The sequence below is a fragment of the Gobio gobio genome (assembly GCF_949357685.1).
Source record: "Gobio gobio genome assembly, chromosome: 21".
NCBI lineage: Eukaryota > Metazoa > Chordata > Actinopteri > Cypriniformes > Gobionidae > Gobio > Gobio gobio.
The window spans coordinates 531,176-548,512 of record NC_137117.1 but is presented as its reverse complement, the minus strand read 5'-3'; the positions used below and the strand labels follow the sequence as shown (position 1 = coordinate 548,512).

At 41.4% G+C, this 17,337-nt stretch overlaps 2 protein-coding genes across 3 annotated transcripts in view; one reads left to right on the top strand and one right to left on the bottom strand.

Moving 5' to 3' along the window:
• LOC307117996 (uncharacterized protein) overlaps nucleotides 1-5,129 on the top strand; it is a gene marked incomplete at its 3' end in the record, with an annotated part of 38,087 nt that extends 32,958 nt beyond the window's left edge. Inside the window, exon 5 of the mRNA XM_079803289.1 lies at nucleotides 5,079-5,129. Coding sequence (XP_079659415.1) covers nucleotides 5,079-5,129 — 51 coding nt within the window. The remainder of the gene's footprint in view (nucleotides 1-5,078) is intronic.
• Nucleotides 5,130-6,960: 1,831 nt separating this feature from the next.
• LOC307117527 (CD48 antigen-like) lies at nucleotides 6,961-17,028 on the bottom strand. 2 transcript variants are annotated; one of them, XR_013815447.1, is made up of 6 exons: nucleotides 16,879-17,028; nucleotides 12,147-12,473; nucleotides 8,418-8,471; nucleotides 7,917-8,177; nucleotides 7,457-7,811; nucleotides 7,044-7,412 (listed from the first exon to the last, which is right to left on the bottom strand). XR_013815447.1 is itself a non-coding variant. In XM_079802422.1 (5 exons), the coding sequence occupies exons 1-5, from the start codon at nucleotides 16,913-16,915 to the stop codon at nucleotides 7,702-7,704; spliced, it is 789 nt and encodes a 262-aa protein (XP_079658548.1). In that variant the 5' UTR covers nucleotides 16,916-17,028; the 3' UTR covers nucleotides 6,961-7,701. The 2 variants fall into 2 exon arrangements, 1 of the variants encoding a protein (XP_079658548.1); XM_079802422.1 differs by having other exon boundaries at nucleotides 6,961-7,811.
• Between the last annotated feature and the right edge of the window lie 309 nt (nucleotides 17,029-17,337).

Below are 17,337 nucleotides of genomic sequence, written 5' to 3'. Positions count from 1 at the left end.
TATATATGATATTTCCTGTCTCTGATTACATTCCCCTCCAGTGGGTGTAGATCTCAGTCTCTATTGCCTGTATCCACTTCCGTGTCCTTAAACGCTTTTTTTGGGTCAACAGCTTATAAAAACTTCTGGGTTTTTTGGTTCTGGGTTGTTTAGCTTGTTTGCGGTACACTTTGTCACATATCAGCTTTTAAACATTGTTCTGTTTTTTGTTATAAGTAAAAAATGATACACAATACAAAGTCAATGGAGAGCGTTTGATTGAAGGCATATTGAGAAACAGCCATTGACATGTTATGTTCCCTTCAATTCCTTAAAGGATCACTCCACTTTTTGAAAATAGGCTCATTTTCCGACTCCCCTAGAGTTAAACAGTCGAGCTTTACCGTTTTTGAATCCATTCAGCCGATCTCCGGGTCTGGCGCTAGCACTTTTAGCATAGCTTAGCATAGATAATTAAATTGATTAGACCGTTAGCATCTCACTCAAAAATGACCAAAGAGATATTTTTCCTATTTAAAACTTGACTCTTCTGTAGTTGCATCGTGTACTAAGAGCGACGGAAAATGAAAAGTTGTGATTTTCTAGGCCGATATGGCTAGGAACTAAACTCTCATTCCTGCATAATAATCAAGAGCTTTGAGCCGTACCATGAGTGCAGCGGCGCAATGATATTACACAGCGCCTGATAATAGGCTAACCTCCATCAACATAACCAATGTGTGTTCGAGAGAGAAAACATGCTGCAATGAGAGAAGAAACTGTGACTCTTTCTCCCTCCATCATAAATGAGTTGCGTCTCGACTCTTCAGACGAAGTGCAGTAAACACTGTCGTGTTCTCGTGTTGGGTTGCTGGTGTTTGGGAACGCAATTGTGTGTGTGACGCTTCTGGAGGGAATTAAACCAAATCATTCTGATGATGACTCTGACTCAGGTGTTTCAGAACAACTAAACCAACATTTGAGATGCTGCGATGCGATTGGTCCGCTGGTTAGTCCAGTGATCCAATCACAGCCTCAAATGGGAGTTTTTTGTTGCACATCGAGGGATTTAATCTCCACCAAACTCGGTCAACATGAAACAAAGACACTGAAGATGCTATATTGTGAACAATTATAGGATATCGCAAATGGTGCTGCTATGGCGAGGGATTAAATAAGGACAAAAAAGGAAACAGAAATGGTCTCATATCTTGTAAAATCATTGTTTGATTTAAATTGTTTGATCGGTAATTTAACCTGGATGAATTTAAAATTAATGTACTATCTTTCAGATCAATATATTTATTTCTTTAAAATATTAAAATAAAGTCTCTCTGTCTGCCCTTCCCTCTAATCACCAAAAGGTGGCAGTGCTGTTTATTTTTGAAACTCTCTCTTTCTCTCTGCGTGTGTGTGTGTGTGTGTGTGTGTGTGTGTGTGTGTGTGTGTGTGTGTGTGTGTGTGTGTGTGTGTGTGTGTGTGTGTGTGGTGTGTGGTGTGTGTGGTGTGTGTGGTGTGTGTGGTGTGTGTGGTGTGTGTGTGTGTGTGTGTGTGTGTGTGTGTGTGTGTGTGTGTGTGTGTGTGTGTGTGTGTGTGTGTGTGTGTGTGTGTGTGTGTGTGTGTGTGTGTTACCTGGGGTAAACCCTACATTTTGGGGACAAATATTGCCACAAAGATGGCAATATCCAATATCCTTGTCCTTGTGGGACATTTTTTGGTCCCCATGAGGAAAACATCTTATAAATCTGACTATGTGATGTGTTTTGAAAATGTAAAAATGCTGAATTTTTCCTGTGATGGGTAGGTTTAGGGGCAGTGTAAGGGGATAAAATATACAGTTTATAAAGTAAAAACCATTATGTCTATGGAAAGTCCCCATAAAACATGAAAACCCAACGTGTGTGTGTGCGTGTTTGTGTGCGCGCGCATTAAAGGATAATAAATAACTTATTCTGGGTTTGAATAAAAAAAAAAAACTAATGTATAGAACCAGTTCATTTGTTGGGCATTGACAATATTGTTTTATATAATTAGTTTAATAAATTTGTTAATAAAAATATAAAAAAGACCTTTATATAAATAATAAAGTCAACTCGGTCAACATGAAACAAAGATACGGAAGATGCTAAATTGCGAACGGATATTGGATATCTCAAATGGTGTTGCCATGGCGAGCGATTCAAGTAATGACTAAAAGCGGAACCGGAAGGGTCTCATTTCGCCTAAAATCATTGTTTGATTTAAATTAAAATATGATGGATGTTTGGTTATTGACCCTGAATGTTTAAAATCAATGTACTTTATTTTTAGATCAATATATTGGTTTTATTTAACATTTTGTATTTGAAGTTTAATTCTTGACACTAAAAAATATTCTCTGAATTATACATAATATATTTCTATAAAATACTAACATTAGAAAAAACACATTTGAGTTTCTTTTTCAAACAATGAATTGTGTGTAACTTCAAAATAAACAGATTATGGACAAAAAAAATAGAGCCAATGAGATCTATAGAATAACCAGAAGGTGGGAGTATAGCCTTATTTATGAACCAGGTTGGATAAGTCCTTGAAAACACTGTTTTACAGATGAAACTCTTGTTGCAAAATAATGTTTTCAGAGAGTGAAATAAAAACGGGAATCTCGCACACGAGAGCCAATCTACTTTGAGTGTAACTAAACGAGCCAATGCACATTTGCATGCAATGATTGCACCAGATGCTCATGCCACGCGGCGCGGGTATAAATGAGACACAGGTGTTTGCATCAAATCAGGCTTTTGCTGAGGAGTTGAGTAGGTAGACTGGCAGCCCAGGGTACAGAGGACATGGCGACGGGACGTGGCGTGACAATGCTGAGCCGTAGCCCGCAACGCAGACGCAACGCTCAGTCCCGCTGACAGGGAATGCTCTCCCAAGGGAAAAACATGGGCTTCCCTTAGGAGTGACCGTGGAGAAATATATGGGATCCCTGCAGGGTCACTCATAACCCCAGCCCAATACCGGTTCAGTGGCAGGGCGCCTGATGCCAGGGTGATGGAGGACTCACACGTCCCGCGCTGCGCTTTATTCTCTCATCCGTGCTGTTTCTGTTTCTTTGTCATGCGCTGCACATATATATTTAACTCTTCTGCTTCCGAGGTTTAGTGAACAGTGGGAGCAGACCTCTGCACTATCTGCGTTATCTGGTAACCTTCTTTGGGAAAGTATGCTTGAATTTGAAATATTCGATATTCACAATATTTTCACATTTTACATCGTCATCAAAATTATTGCGATATTATGGCTAATATTCGATATATCGCCCAGCCCTAGTAGGAATGAGAAAATAGTTCCTAGTCATATCGGCCTAGAAAATCACAACTTTTCATTTGTAACTACAGAAGAGTCAAGTTTTAAATAGGAGAAATATCGAAAGTCTTTGGTCATTTTTGAGCGAGATGCTAACGGTCTAATCAGATTCAATGATCTATGCTAAGCTATGCTAAAAGTGCTAGCGCCAGACCCGGAGATCGGCTGAATGGATCCAAAAACGGTAAAACTCAACTGTTTAACTCTAGGGGAGTCGGAAAATGAGCCTATTTTCAAAGAGTGTTCCTTTAAGCTAAAACTTCAGACACATTCTGGGGACTAGGCATGTGCAAATTTTCATGTTGCGATTAATTGCTGAAGCTTTTATCACGGTATACGGTATTATCACGATATTGAAATAAGTTGCAAAAAAAACGTGTTGTCATACTATAAACAGGTTTAATAACTTTCTTGTAACAAAAGATCCAAACATTTAAATACAATAAAGCAATGCACAAAAATGTATAAAGTAAACAAATATTTAAAACAGATTAAAGTGCAAAATAATTATAAAGAACAATAGGTATGCTGAAATGTACATTTACCTAAGATTAATACAAGCTTTAGAAGTATTTTTCATTGTCAGTTTGTTAATGAAGGAACTAATGTTAAATAATGGAGCCATATTGTAAAGTGTGTGACTGAACAACAGTCAGAACATATTCAAACAATATCTAGGGCATGTAATTTAGTCCAGATTAAAATATAAAATGCTCAAGTTTGAAAATGAATAGCCTTAAGTCTTTAAGGATTATGTATTAGGTTATGTGATGAGCGGGGAAACGGCTGCGTTTCTGCTGTTCCGTCAGCGCCCTCTGCTGTCAAAGAGTGAATGTGCACTTCAGCACCTTCTTTCCGCCATGTGCTCAGCTCACGCACGGTCTATTTACATCATTGCGCGTTCCTCTTGGTCTATTTACATCATTGCGCGTTCCTCTTGGTCTATTTACATCATTGCGCGTTCCTCTTGGTCTATTTACATCATTGCGCGTTCCTCTTGGTCTATTTACATCATTGCGCGTTCCTCTTGGTCTATTTACATCATTGCGCGTTCCTCTTGGTCTATTTACATCATTGCGCGTTCCTCTTGGTCTATTTACATCATTGCGCGTTCCTCTTGGTCTATTTTTACATAATTGCACATTCCTCTTTGACATGACGTTCATTTTAAACGGTTGATGGGTAAAGTATTCTTAAAATTCATTCAAAACATCTGAATAATTCGTAATAAATAATTATTCACGGTATTTTGAAGTGCCCACGATAACAATATTGAGCATGTTCATTATTGCGGTATATTGTATTACCGTTTACCAGCACATGTCTATTAGCTACACATCAGAAATCATTGATCACAGATCAGAGGAACTGAGAAAAGACTTCTGTTTTCATTTGTACATCCAAACACTGAGAAACTGCCAGCATTCACTCGTTCACAAGCCATGATCTCTCGAGGACAAACAAATATGGCGCTCGCATGGGCGTGCCAAATTCTCTGGGAGGAGGAAAGGGACGTAACCATATTTGTTTTGACGTCATAACAGGAGAAATCAAGATCAACTCGTCTGGGCTGTCATTTTCTCAAAGGCAGAGAAAGACAGCCAGAACTCGGTTTACACTGATCTAAATTTCTAGCCACTTGGGGACAATATTCAGGCTAGGGGAACTCATAATAATGTTGAAAAACCTCATAAAATGAAAATTTCATGCCATGGGACCTTTAAAATATTGTGTTTGTATTGCAGAGGATTCCTACCCCGGAGGTGGCCATTGAGAGGGAAGAGGGTGTCCTGTAATCAGGATGAATGGTGTAAGTATGTCAGACATTTACATGTATTGTGATATTTTTATGTCATAAAGGATGTTTTTTCTTCTTCTTTGTGGCATACTAAGTCAAGTTTAATGCTATTAACATCTTAACAGGCCAAAAGGAGTCACCTTACCTTCACACCTCAACCCTACTATGATGTGCAATAGTTAAGTTAATGTATACCTGAGCCTTTCCTGGCATACAAGGCAATCTCTGGACCAACATCCAGTCCACACTGACCTCAAGCCATCCACCTTGACCACCATTGCCTTGTTATAGAGGTCTGCATGGGATCAGTGTCAAAGGTCCTTTCTTTCTTCTGAGGACACAGCAGGCATTCTCTTCCCACCTGTACTCAACAATCAAAAGCTGTCCCGTGCCACACTTTGTTACAACGGATCCCATGGCCGTCCTCTACCAGAAGTCTCAGGGTCCCCCCAGAATAAGCTGAGTGCAGTTTTACTACTGTATGGTAAATGCTTCAGTTTATATATACTGTATATTGTCACTGTGAATGTTACATGGCTGGTTTTGTGATCAGCATATGGACAGTATTGTCATCTTGTGCCAGCCCGAGCTGAAACTCTCCCAAGATTTCAACCTCTTTAACTCTTTCCCTGCCAGTGTTTTTAAAAAACGTGGCCAGCCACTGCCAGCATTTTTGATAATTTCCACAAAATATTAGCCTAGAAATCTAGACGCACCCTAGCGGCAGAAAATGTATTTTGCCGCAAGTGTAGTCTAGCAACTCTCGGTAGACCCGAGAGCTGGAGAAACCAAACTCTGGTTAGGCCAATCACAGCGTGTGTAGAGTCGGTGGGCGGGCTTAACATAATGATGGCACGTCCCGGCAGAATTGCGGAGGTTCTGCGTGCTACTCGTAAACAAAGCTGACAAACAGCTGTCTTTTGAATCGGCTTTGGCCGCGACTCTGGAAGACTTGGAGTTAAGCTTTTCTTTGAGAAAACAACAAAGAACAGCACTGAAGTCATTCTTAAGGTGTGTTCAAAGTTTTGCCTACCGGATACGGCGAACGTCTATCAACTAACGTTAGCTCGGCTTCACCTTCTTCTTTGCTCTGGTTGGTTGTGGCGCTCATGGCGCGATCCAATTGCGTGCAGAGGGAATTTTAAAGACAACCGTTTATCCCGCCCCTCGGATTGAGCCCTGCCAATGGTGAGTTTCCAGACCCAACATCTTGATGTGGGTCTGGCTTGTCAGGCTAACAAAATATTTCAATATTGAATTGAATATCTGAACATGCAATATATAAAAAGAAAGAACAGCGCTTCTGCTTTTCATAAAGTTTCATAAATCAACATTTTTAGCAAAAAGCAGAGAAAATCACATCCTGATTGGATTTAGAACGATGATCAAAACACAGATGGAGTAGATCGAGTCCATCAACACCGTCGTTGACCCTTCCTGGGTCGACATATAATTTGGTAACATTAGGCCTTTTGGATTTATATGCTGTTTGATGAAGGCGTTATTTTACATATTAGTCTGCTTACATGTGAGATCACCTGTTTCCATTTCCTCTTCGCCAGTGATCAGGAGATTCTCTACCTCACTAGACAATGTGTAATAGCGCCCTCTAACTTATAACAGTGAAAACATGGATTTCCAGAAAATTACGTCAGTGGCGGGGAAAGAGGTTACAAGATTTCTTGGTTTTTTTTTACTTGCCACTTCTGGCTTGTTTACTTGGGGACACAAATACACCAGTATGTATTATAAGAAGTGCCTCCTAAAATATTTATATTTGTATTTATATACCTATTTATATTCTGTAATTTATTTTTTAAATTATTTTTATGACTTAACGCTTGCACATTTTATTTAATAAAAAAGAATTAAATTCTATCAAATGTCTTGTGGGCTTTATTTATTTTTTATTGGATGGTTGACTTTGTGAATATATGAAGATAACAGTTCTAGATATTTAAATTCTCTTTTGTCAGCATTTTGCTACAAAATTGCAGTGTTTTGTAGTACTATTAAACTTTTGTTTTACTGGGGTACAATTGTGGTACAAAAAGTACAACTGTTAAAAGATTCTGCAAAAGTATCAAAAATAATTGACCGGTAAAAGGCTTAAATCTACACATTTGATTGTTAGTATTGTTCAGTTTTGCCACTCCTCTTAGGTGTATTATTTCCCTCAACTTAGCAGTTTTTCACTGCAGAACACAAACCACAAGACCACTTCCTGCTCCACTGGCAGTGCTTTCATTTTAAAGAGGTTTAATTTCATTGAACAGCCTTACTGTTATAGAGAAGAGAATAACTTTAACATGCGTTTAGGATAACTGATATATGGTAAAGTTAGATGGTGGGAGCAGTGTATAAAAATCAAATCACTTAGTCAATTTCTTATATTGCCTGTGAAGAGGAAGTCATTTCACACCATTAGCATTGAAAACTGAATGCCAATGTGAAAATTAAAAGTTTGGTCACGCAAGATATTTTGACGAACTGGTAACTAAAGCCCTATATACTAGAAAGCATTTTGGTTGGTTTCACAAAAATATCACACAGAAGCAGCTCTTATGAAATTAATAGAGCCTCACATGCTCAACCAGAAAGAAAACAGTGGCAATTCCCACCAGACCAGACAAAACCAGTCGGATCAGAGCCTCAGTGTCGCCACAACGCTCTGCACAATCTGAAAGAGAAGAGCTTTTTCACTTATTCATAAACATCTTCTGTATCATCATATGACTATGTTTGTGGCAGGAAGAGACCTCTGTGTTAAATTTAGTTCTCTTACCTTGGACCTGGCAGATCTCTTTCCTGTGGAGACGGACGCTCTTATTGCTCACTGGATTTGCAGCCGTGCAGCTGTAGATCTCTGGGTCATTATAATGAAGCTCTAATGGTAAACTGAGGTTGATGCTGAGATCAGGATTGCTGGTCTTGTTCACCATTTCACCCCCTTTATACCATGAGATGGACACGTCTCGATCATTTCTCACAGAGCAGAAGACATAGCAGAAATCTTTGTTTGGGTCTTCTGGTGCTTGTGATGTGTCTGGCAGACATTGGTAAAAAAGTCTTCATGAGTTTGAGTATAATTCTTTTCAAAATTAGCTCCTGTTTATCTAGGTTATCTACAGTATGCTTTATAGGATAAAGATGCATAATTCCACTCAGCTCAACCTTTGTTGTACCTCAAGTATTGGTATTCGCACTACTTTGAGTCAAACTGATGTTTCAGAGGTCATATGTAAAACATGTAAATCAATGAAAATATGGAAAAGGGGGGACTCACCATGGATTGAACTGATGGATGAGGCACCACTGATGACAGGCACAGAAACTGGTGCTTCAGGAAAAGAGAAAACATTGAAATCACACTGGAGATGGCAGTTTCACGACATAATGAGATCTGGCCTGATATCTACAACATCTGGGGCCAAATTCACAAAAATCACAAAAATTCTGAAAAAATTCAAGAGCTTATTTTGGCCCGCAATTTGGCCCGCGCTCACTCTTCTGTGTCGCCCGCCCTTACCATTGTTGACAGCATATCCGAAAGCTTTCCCCAGGAGGGAGCTGTCGCAAACCTCCTCTGCGGCCTGTCAAGCTGGATCCGCTCTCCATACGATAGCGGTCCTTCTTGTGTTTCAAGCTGAACTTCTCCAAGCTATGGATGAGTTCGGCCCAGACGATCAGCCATATGAAGCCCTGTTTAATGGTGCTCAAAGCACCACCTATGGGTTAAACTTGGAGATCAAGGATGCTGACACAACATCCCTCCTTGACTCCCCAGTTTGGTTCTGCACGGCATTGCTGAGCATTTCACAGCGGCTTGGAAGGTGCTGCAGGCTATGTGCCACTTACTACTGAAGTAGGTCATCATCGACTCGGTACTGGGTCCACCCCACTAGTGGTATGCGTGCCCTGACCTCCTTTCACTGAGTCAAATAAACAAACACCTACACAAATCCTGCTGCAAGCATCAGCTCCTGGCCACGGACGGCGAGCTGCCATCTGCGGCTTTCATAGCCCTCGCTGCCTGGAGCCAGAAAAACAAGTCCTGACTTACCTCGACAATTGGTTGCTTTTAGCCCAATTGAAGGAGGAACTTTGCGTGCACAAACCTCTGCTCTTCAGCCATCTAGAAAGTCTGGGCTTCAGGATCAACTTAAGCAAGAGCTTGCTGTCCCCCAACAAACGCATCACGTTCCTGGGGGCAGTTTTGGATTCGTCCCAAACGCGGGCCTGGATTCAAGTCGGCATTCAAAACGTGGAGCAACCTCCCCTTAAAGACATTTCAGAAGCTACGGGGCCTCATTGCAGCAGCCTCCTCAGTAGTTCCCTTGGGCATGTTACACATGTGGCCACTACAACACTGGTTGAAGGCCCATGTCCCACCTTGAGTGTGGTGAGTCTGGTACCCCTTTTCCACCAAGGCAGTGCTAGAGCTAATTCAGAGCCAGAGCTAGTCCCAGTTCATAGTTGGTTCGACTGTGGAGCTTTCTAAGAACCGTTTGCTTTTCCACGGGCTGAGAGCCACAACAGAGCCAGGTCTTACGTCACTGTTTACGTATCATCTCTCTCAGCAAAGCTAGCGAGGCAGCGGCAATGTTGCCAAGTCCGTGGTTTTGCCGTGGGCTGTTTTTTCATGTCCACGGGATGAAGCGACCCCAATTATGTGATATTTAGCCCCATATTGCGAATTTTAGTAGGCAACCATGCCAAAAAACACATATTTTACCCCCAAATGTGATTTTTATTGGGGAATCCCCCCTGGAACGCGATTGGGCTTGTTTTGAGTAGCAATTGGGCGGGTTTGTTGTGAAAACCTGGCAACCCTGGGCAGCGGGAAACACAAACACACACACCAGGCTTGTTCGAGGCGCATCAGCGCTTGCCAGACCGATCCACATATGATATAAAAACGCATGAGTGAATCAAAAGCATAAGGAGTCATGTGCTCTCGCAGGACTCGTTATCACACGGTGATCGGTCTCTGCACCGCTGCGAACAAGCCTTCCATCAACAATGCAAACGTTGCGTTACTATTCATTCACATGGCTTTACGATCCTACATCGGCATCAAAACACAACGCAAACACAGCGAATCCAACGCATTCATGTAGTTCGCCGTAATTTGTATAGACGGAGATTACAAACGAGCAGCAGCTGTTAGCTCCATTAGCTGCTATTTCACAATGGCGGATCTCAAGTGTGTGTTGGTCTTGTTGACTCCGCCCCCAGCGCCTGACGTAATCGGTTCTTACTTCTAGCCCTGTTCTAGCCCAGCAATGTTTTGGTGCTACTTAAGAACCACTTTTCCTGGCTCGGAGCTAGGGCTTTGGGTGTGGAAACACAAAGAACCGATTTGAAACTAGGCTCTGGCTCCGATCTAGCTCTGGCTCTGCTTTGGTGGAAAAGGGGTATGGCTGCACCAGAGCCCTGGTCCCCTGGAAATCGTCCCGTCTGTATCAGATGGGTGTGGAACTGGGCTCAGTTTCCAGAAGGAAGGTAGTCATGATAGACGCTTCCAAGACTGGTTGGGGTGCACTGTGCGACGGCAGGCTGGCCTTTGGAAGGAGCTTGTTGGGCTGGCACATCAACTCTCTGGAAATGATGGCAGTGCTCCTGGCCTTCAGGGAATTCCAGACGGAAACTGGGACGGCACCATGTCCGGTCAGTCAACATGACAGTGGTAGCCTATATAAATCACCAGGGGGTCTCAGGTTCCACCTGCTGAACAGACTAGCGGCCACCTCCTGTAGGCACAGGACAGTCTCCACAGTCTTCATGAACACGGGAACAGATATTCTGTCTCAGAGCAAACCGCCTCCAGGGGAAAGGAGACTACACCCCCAGACAGTCTGCATGATTTGGAGCATTTTTGACCAGGCAGGAAGTGGATCTCTTTGCATTGAAAGAGAACTGCCGATATTCTTTTAAAGGGAAAAGGACGCATTAGCCCACAGGTGGTCCCCTGTGCACCTTTTATACCTTCCCTTGGTTGCACTGCTCCATTAGGTCATCAGCTGAATCAGGGAGGACAGATGCTCAGTCTTACTCGTGGCACCACTCTAGCAGGACCAGCCGTGGTTCCCAGAAATGGTTCAGCTGCTGTCTACAGCGGATCCAGTTACGGAACCTTCACCTATGGCCTCTCGACGGGAGCCTTTACGCCTCCCCGGAAGGTCATGAACACGATCTGTGAAGTTAGGGCACCTCCTTCCAGGTGCCTTTATATGCAGAAGTGGGCTATCTTTTGCTGCTGGTGCCAAGCCCGGCGTATAGACCACGCTCCTATAGCTGGCCAGTCGATTGGGAAACATGTCATGTTTCCCATGTCAGATTTCTCGGCGGGCCAGGAGGTTAAACCCGCCTCGCCCCAACATGTTCGCTTACTGGGACCTGTCCATTGTGCTGAGGGCCCTCAGGGGCCCTCCGTTTGAGCAGCTCATGACAGCCAACCCTCGGCCTCTCTCGCTAAAGACACTCTCCTGCTGGCTCTGACATCAGTAAAGCGAATTGTTTCCCCCATATGCGTCAAAACATCAACGGAGAACCGAGGTTACATTAGTAACCGGAGCTGATTAGGGTTAGGGTAGGATTAGGGTTAGGGTAGGATTATGGTTTGGTTGAGGGTTAGTTCAGTTGCATGTAATTATGTATACGTTACTGTTATTACTATGGTAAGTACATGTAACATATGTAACAAGGATACAGTTGCAATTTTAGATTTCATTCCATGTTTTATAGGCTACCTTGGTCATGCTATTTCAGATTAGCACAGTTGGTTTTAAATTAATCTATTAAATAGATTAAATAAATAAATATGACTATATATATATATATATATATATATATATATATATATATATATATATATATATATATATATATATATATATATATATATATATATATATATATATATATATATATACACATACATACATACATATATATACTGGCCTAGAATGTGACATTAGTATTTAATCTTGTATTGACTGTATTTAAAACTTACCATATACATCAACTCTGAATGTTCTCCTGGAGATGAAATCATTGATGGTGAGTTCAAGCTTATAAAGTCCAGATTCACTGGCGCTGATGTTCCAGATGGTCAATGATCCTGTCTGTTTGTCGAGCTGCGCTCTGTCAGCGAGTTTCTTATGAAGCGATACTTTACTCTTATACATCTGTGCTATGCGGGTGGTTTGACTGCCATTTGTAAACAGCCACATTGTTTCATCCTCGCCTTTTAGTTCAGGAACTCCTGTTTGCAAAGTCAGCACGTCTCCCTCCATCACTGCCTTTACCTCATCCCACGCACCAGTCACGAGACCTGAAACTATATGAAAACTTTCTTCAACAAAACCTGGAACAAGGTGTGTTACTTCTGTGCTTGCAGCCATTGAAACAGACACAGAATACAAGTACAAAGGAAAGACAGGAAACAGACAGTTTGAATGGTCAAATTATCACATTTTCCATACACATAAAGCATTTATTATATTTTTATTGGGTATCTTCATTCTGCTGCTCTGATGAACACCAACAGACTGACCTGTTCGGTTTCTCCACTAACATAGTAGCAGTATTTCTACATTAGGCAATAAAGTAAAAAAAAAAAAGTATTTTATTTCTCATCCATTTCTCATACACATGAACGCATGCAGCAGAGTCTTCAAAGCGCCACAAGACACGAGACGAGAGACAGCGTTAAACTACCTCATGCCTCAAAGAACATAACATTACAATAATAACCCCCTTGAAAAAAACGGCATTTGCTGGTTAGGTATGTTTTGAAGCATGGTAGCTGGTTTGAGCTGGTTTAAGCTGGTCAAGTTCTGGTCCTGAGCTGGAGCTAGTTTATTAGGACCAGCACTTGACCAGCTTAAACCAGCTCATGACCAACTAAGGACCAGATTAAACCAGCTCAAACCAGCTACCATGCTTCAAAACATACCTAACCTGCATATGTTGTTTTTTTCAACAGGGAGGATGAGTCTGAGGATGTGAACAGCTCCGGGTACGTCACAGGTTGCCGTCTCTAAATTATGAGGGGCGTAAATCGCGGGGGGGACGGGGGGGACAGGACCCCCCAATCTGAGGGCTGTCCCCCCCTGAAAACCATGCTGAGTATTGTAAATAATATAATGATATATACTTAAAATAAATGTGTAAGTAGTAAAACAATACAAATGCAAACGGGACAAAAAAAATGCGTTTTAAGTTTAGAAACATTTTGAGTCCCCCCTCCCCCCTTGCCCCACAGTGGTTTGATCCACCGCGCACCTCAACTAACGTTACCCATAGAACGTAGATAAAGTACCACACAAGTTTGGGGAGATAACAAAGCTCTTCAGACAGCAGTTGTGAAACTCCAGTAAGCTGTTTTATTCACTTTAAACATCAGATGAAGTGATTATTTTCTCTTTAATACAGATTAGGCAAAACACTGTTAACATCACTTGCCCACTGCGGCACTGCCCCGGGCCACCGTCGTTTTAATTTTTATAGTAATAAAATCATTTGACACAACTATTACAAACTGAACGTGTCTGCTCAATACAGCACGAGCCGAACGGGCAAACAGCTGACAGACAAGATGATCGCGGAAGATTTGGTTTCAAAGCGAAATGTAAAAGCGCCTATTTAAGGGAGTGTGTCATTGTACTGTTTTGTAGTTGTGTTTTTCATTACGAATAATTGGCTAATGAACCCAAAATACAAGCAACCCGCCCCCGAATTGGCGCTCATTCTAAACCTAAAGGTTTTGCTCAATATGAAGTGGCAGATCAGAGAGCTTGCTGCAGTTGAATAGCTAAAGATCTGAATATCATAGTATAAAATACTTTGTGGAGGACGCAAGATAATTTAATATTTATAATATGACTGCGTGGTGAACCTTAATCGTATTTAAACAACTATCACTTTGTGTTGTTGGTCAGATAAAATGAAAGAGAAAAGAAAAATGGACATTACGTCATTTTTCAGTGCACCAAAACGCCAAGTAGCCTAAGTACGAAATGTTTTTTGTTTTTTGTGGTACACATATCCTTATAAGAAACGATTTTGGCTGTATTATTTGTGTCCCCTTCAAAATTTGCTCTTGAGAAATTTCATGTTTATTGTCCCCCCCAACTGTTAGAGGAAATTTACGCCCCTGGTTACAACATGCCATGAACGCAGCATAAGCTTGTTGTTTTGGTTCAGAAAGAATGGTAAAATATGTCTAAAAAACGAGCAGGTGTGTGGAAGTATGGACATTTTTTATTTTATTTTATTTATCCTTTATTTTTCCAGGAAGGTCCCATTGAGATTAAAAGAAATCTCTTCTTCCAGGGAGTCCTGGAAATACATACAGTGCATCCAAACACTTTCCCCACATTTTGTTATGTTACAGCCTTATTCCAAAATTGATAAAAATTATAATTTTTTCCCTCAATTCTACAAACAATACCCCATAATGACAACGTGAAAGAAGTTAGAAGTTAGTTTGAAATCTAATAAAAACACATGTACATAAGTATTCACAGCCTTTGCCATGGCACTCAAAATTGAGCTCAGGTGCTCCTGTTTCCACTGATCATTCTTGAGATGTTTCTACAACTTGATTGGACTCCACCTGTGGTAAATTCAGTTGATTGGACATGATTTGGAGAGGCACACACCTGTCTATATAAGGTCCCACAGTTAACAGTGCATGTCAGAGCACGAACCAAACCATGAAGTCCAAGGGATTGTCTGTAGACCTCCAAGACAGGTTTGTATCGAGGCACAGATTGAAGGTCCCAATGAGCACAGTGGCCTCCATCATCCATAAATGGAAGAAGTTTGGAACCACCAGGACTCTTCCTAGAGCTGGCCGTCCGGCCAAACCGAGCGATTGGGGGAGAAGGGCCTTAGTCAGGGAGGTGACCAAGAACCCGATGGTCACCCTGACAGAGCTCCAGCATTTCTCTGTGGAGAGAGAAGAACCTTTCAGAAGAACAACCATCTCTGCAGCTCTCCATCAATGTGAGTGGTCAGACGGCACATGACAGCCTGTCTGGAGTTTGCCAAAAGGCACTTGAAGGACTCTCAGACCATGAGAAACAAAGTTCTCTGGTCTGATGAAACAAAGATTGAACTCTTTGGCCTGAAGGGCAAGCGTCATGTCTGGAGGAAACCCAGCACCGCTCATCACCTGGCCAATACCATCCCTACAGTGAAGCGGTGGTGGCAGCATCATGCTGTGGGGATGTTTTTCAGTGGCAGGAACTGGGAGACTAGTCAGGATCAAGGGAATGATGAATGCAGCAATGTACAGAGACATCCTTGATGAAAACCTTCTCCAGAGCGCTCTGGACCTCCGACTGAGGTTGTATGGCTCCCCATCCAACCTGATGGAGCTTGAGAGGTCCTGCAAAGAAGAACGGGAGAAACTGCCCCAAAATAGGTGTGCCAAGCTTGTAGCATCAAACTCAACAAGACTTGAGGCTGTAATTGGTGCCAAAGGTGCTTCAACAAAGCATTGAGCAAAGGCTTTGAATACTTAAATACGTGTTTTTTTCCCCATTTTTTATTTTTAATAAATTTGCAAACATTTTAAACGAATTTCTTTTACATTGTCATTATGGGGTATTTTTTGTAGAATTGGGGAAAAAGCCAGACAAATTTATCACCAGACCAAGCTCAATCTTTTAAGATTGAACATTAGTCTGGGGAGTCTGCTCTGTATTTTCTACTGCACAAGAGGCGTGATCAACGGGCATAGTTCAAATTACTCGAATTGGATTGGATAGTCCTTCAACCAATCAGACCAATGATCCATCGCCATCATTGTGTTAAACCCGCCAATAGCGCGCCAGGTGTATAGGCCGGTTTGTGATTGGTCCCTGCAAAATTGTAACAGAAGCAGGATAGAAATATGTACAGGTTTCCAGCCTGAGCTGCAGGGCGAAATCAAATCGCCGGCAGATCGGGCTGGGTTTACCCAGTCTAGAAAAAATTGTGAATTTAATCAATTTTGAAATATGAGGCTGTAACTTAACAAAATGTGGAAAAATTGAAGCGCTGGGAATACTTTCTGGATGCACTGTAAGTTGACAGGCAGGTACATCATTGCCTAACATTGCATTATGACCGAATTGTTTTTGCAATAAAGATGAAATTATCAAAAGTGAATGCATACCTTGATAATGGCCTCTGACCAAAATACATGACAGATTTGTTTGTAGAATGCAACCCAAATAGAGCTCTCAATCCCATGGATCAAGCCTTAACTAGTAAATTCAAGAGGATGTCAGATGTGCCCTTTAAGTCCAGATTAAAAACACATCTGACTGTGCATTTCCTGACTGAGCAGCGTTTCTGCGCTTTATATACGGTCACACTGCACTGTTCTTTTATTTTTTAAATCCTCTCTTACTTTTATGTCCCTCATATTCATTTTAATGTATAATATTATCTTATTTTAACTCATTTATTCCCTTTTTTTTTACCTCTTTTTATTGTATTTTTATGTGCTATACACATTTGTCTTGCCATGCCAAACATTACTGTCACTTTTGTCAAGTTTGCTCACTTTTATTTAATGTTGCATAAATGTCGATATGTCGTTGTTGTTGGTACTCAACTCTTGTCTTGTCTTGTCTTGTCTTGTCTTGTCAAGTGATGAATTGAAACTGAAAATGCTCCAGTAAGTCACTTAACCAGTGAACACAACCACTAAAACAATATTCTGCTGGTTAAAAGAACATATTTCTTACCTTCCATACTGATGAAGAACACAATGAAAACCCACATGTTGATGGTAACTTTGAACAAATATCAGGTTCTGCTTTGTGCAGTTTCCCTTGATGAATCAGCTGAAGATCTAACTGATCTGATGCTCATTCAGTCTCTATGATTTTATGACTTTCATCAGGAAGTGACACACTGCCTATGAAATCATTTGCATCCACTAGATGGCATCAACACAGAAAAGCAGTACCAATGAAGAGGCTCTCTACATATAGAGCTGAACGGTGAAAAAGTTATCAGACGGTCGGTCCAGCAACTAATGATGAATATAGTGAACTGTGGACCGTTGCATGTCGTTGATAGCCAAGCTTGTGAAGCTGAAGAGCAAAAGACCCAGTATAACATTGATCAATTACTGTTACCCCACTCCTCTGAAGCCCATATGGTATGATATTCATTTTTAATTTGGATAATATGTTAATATA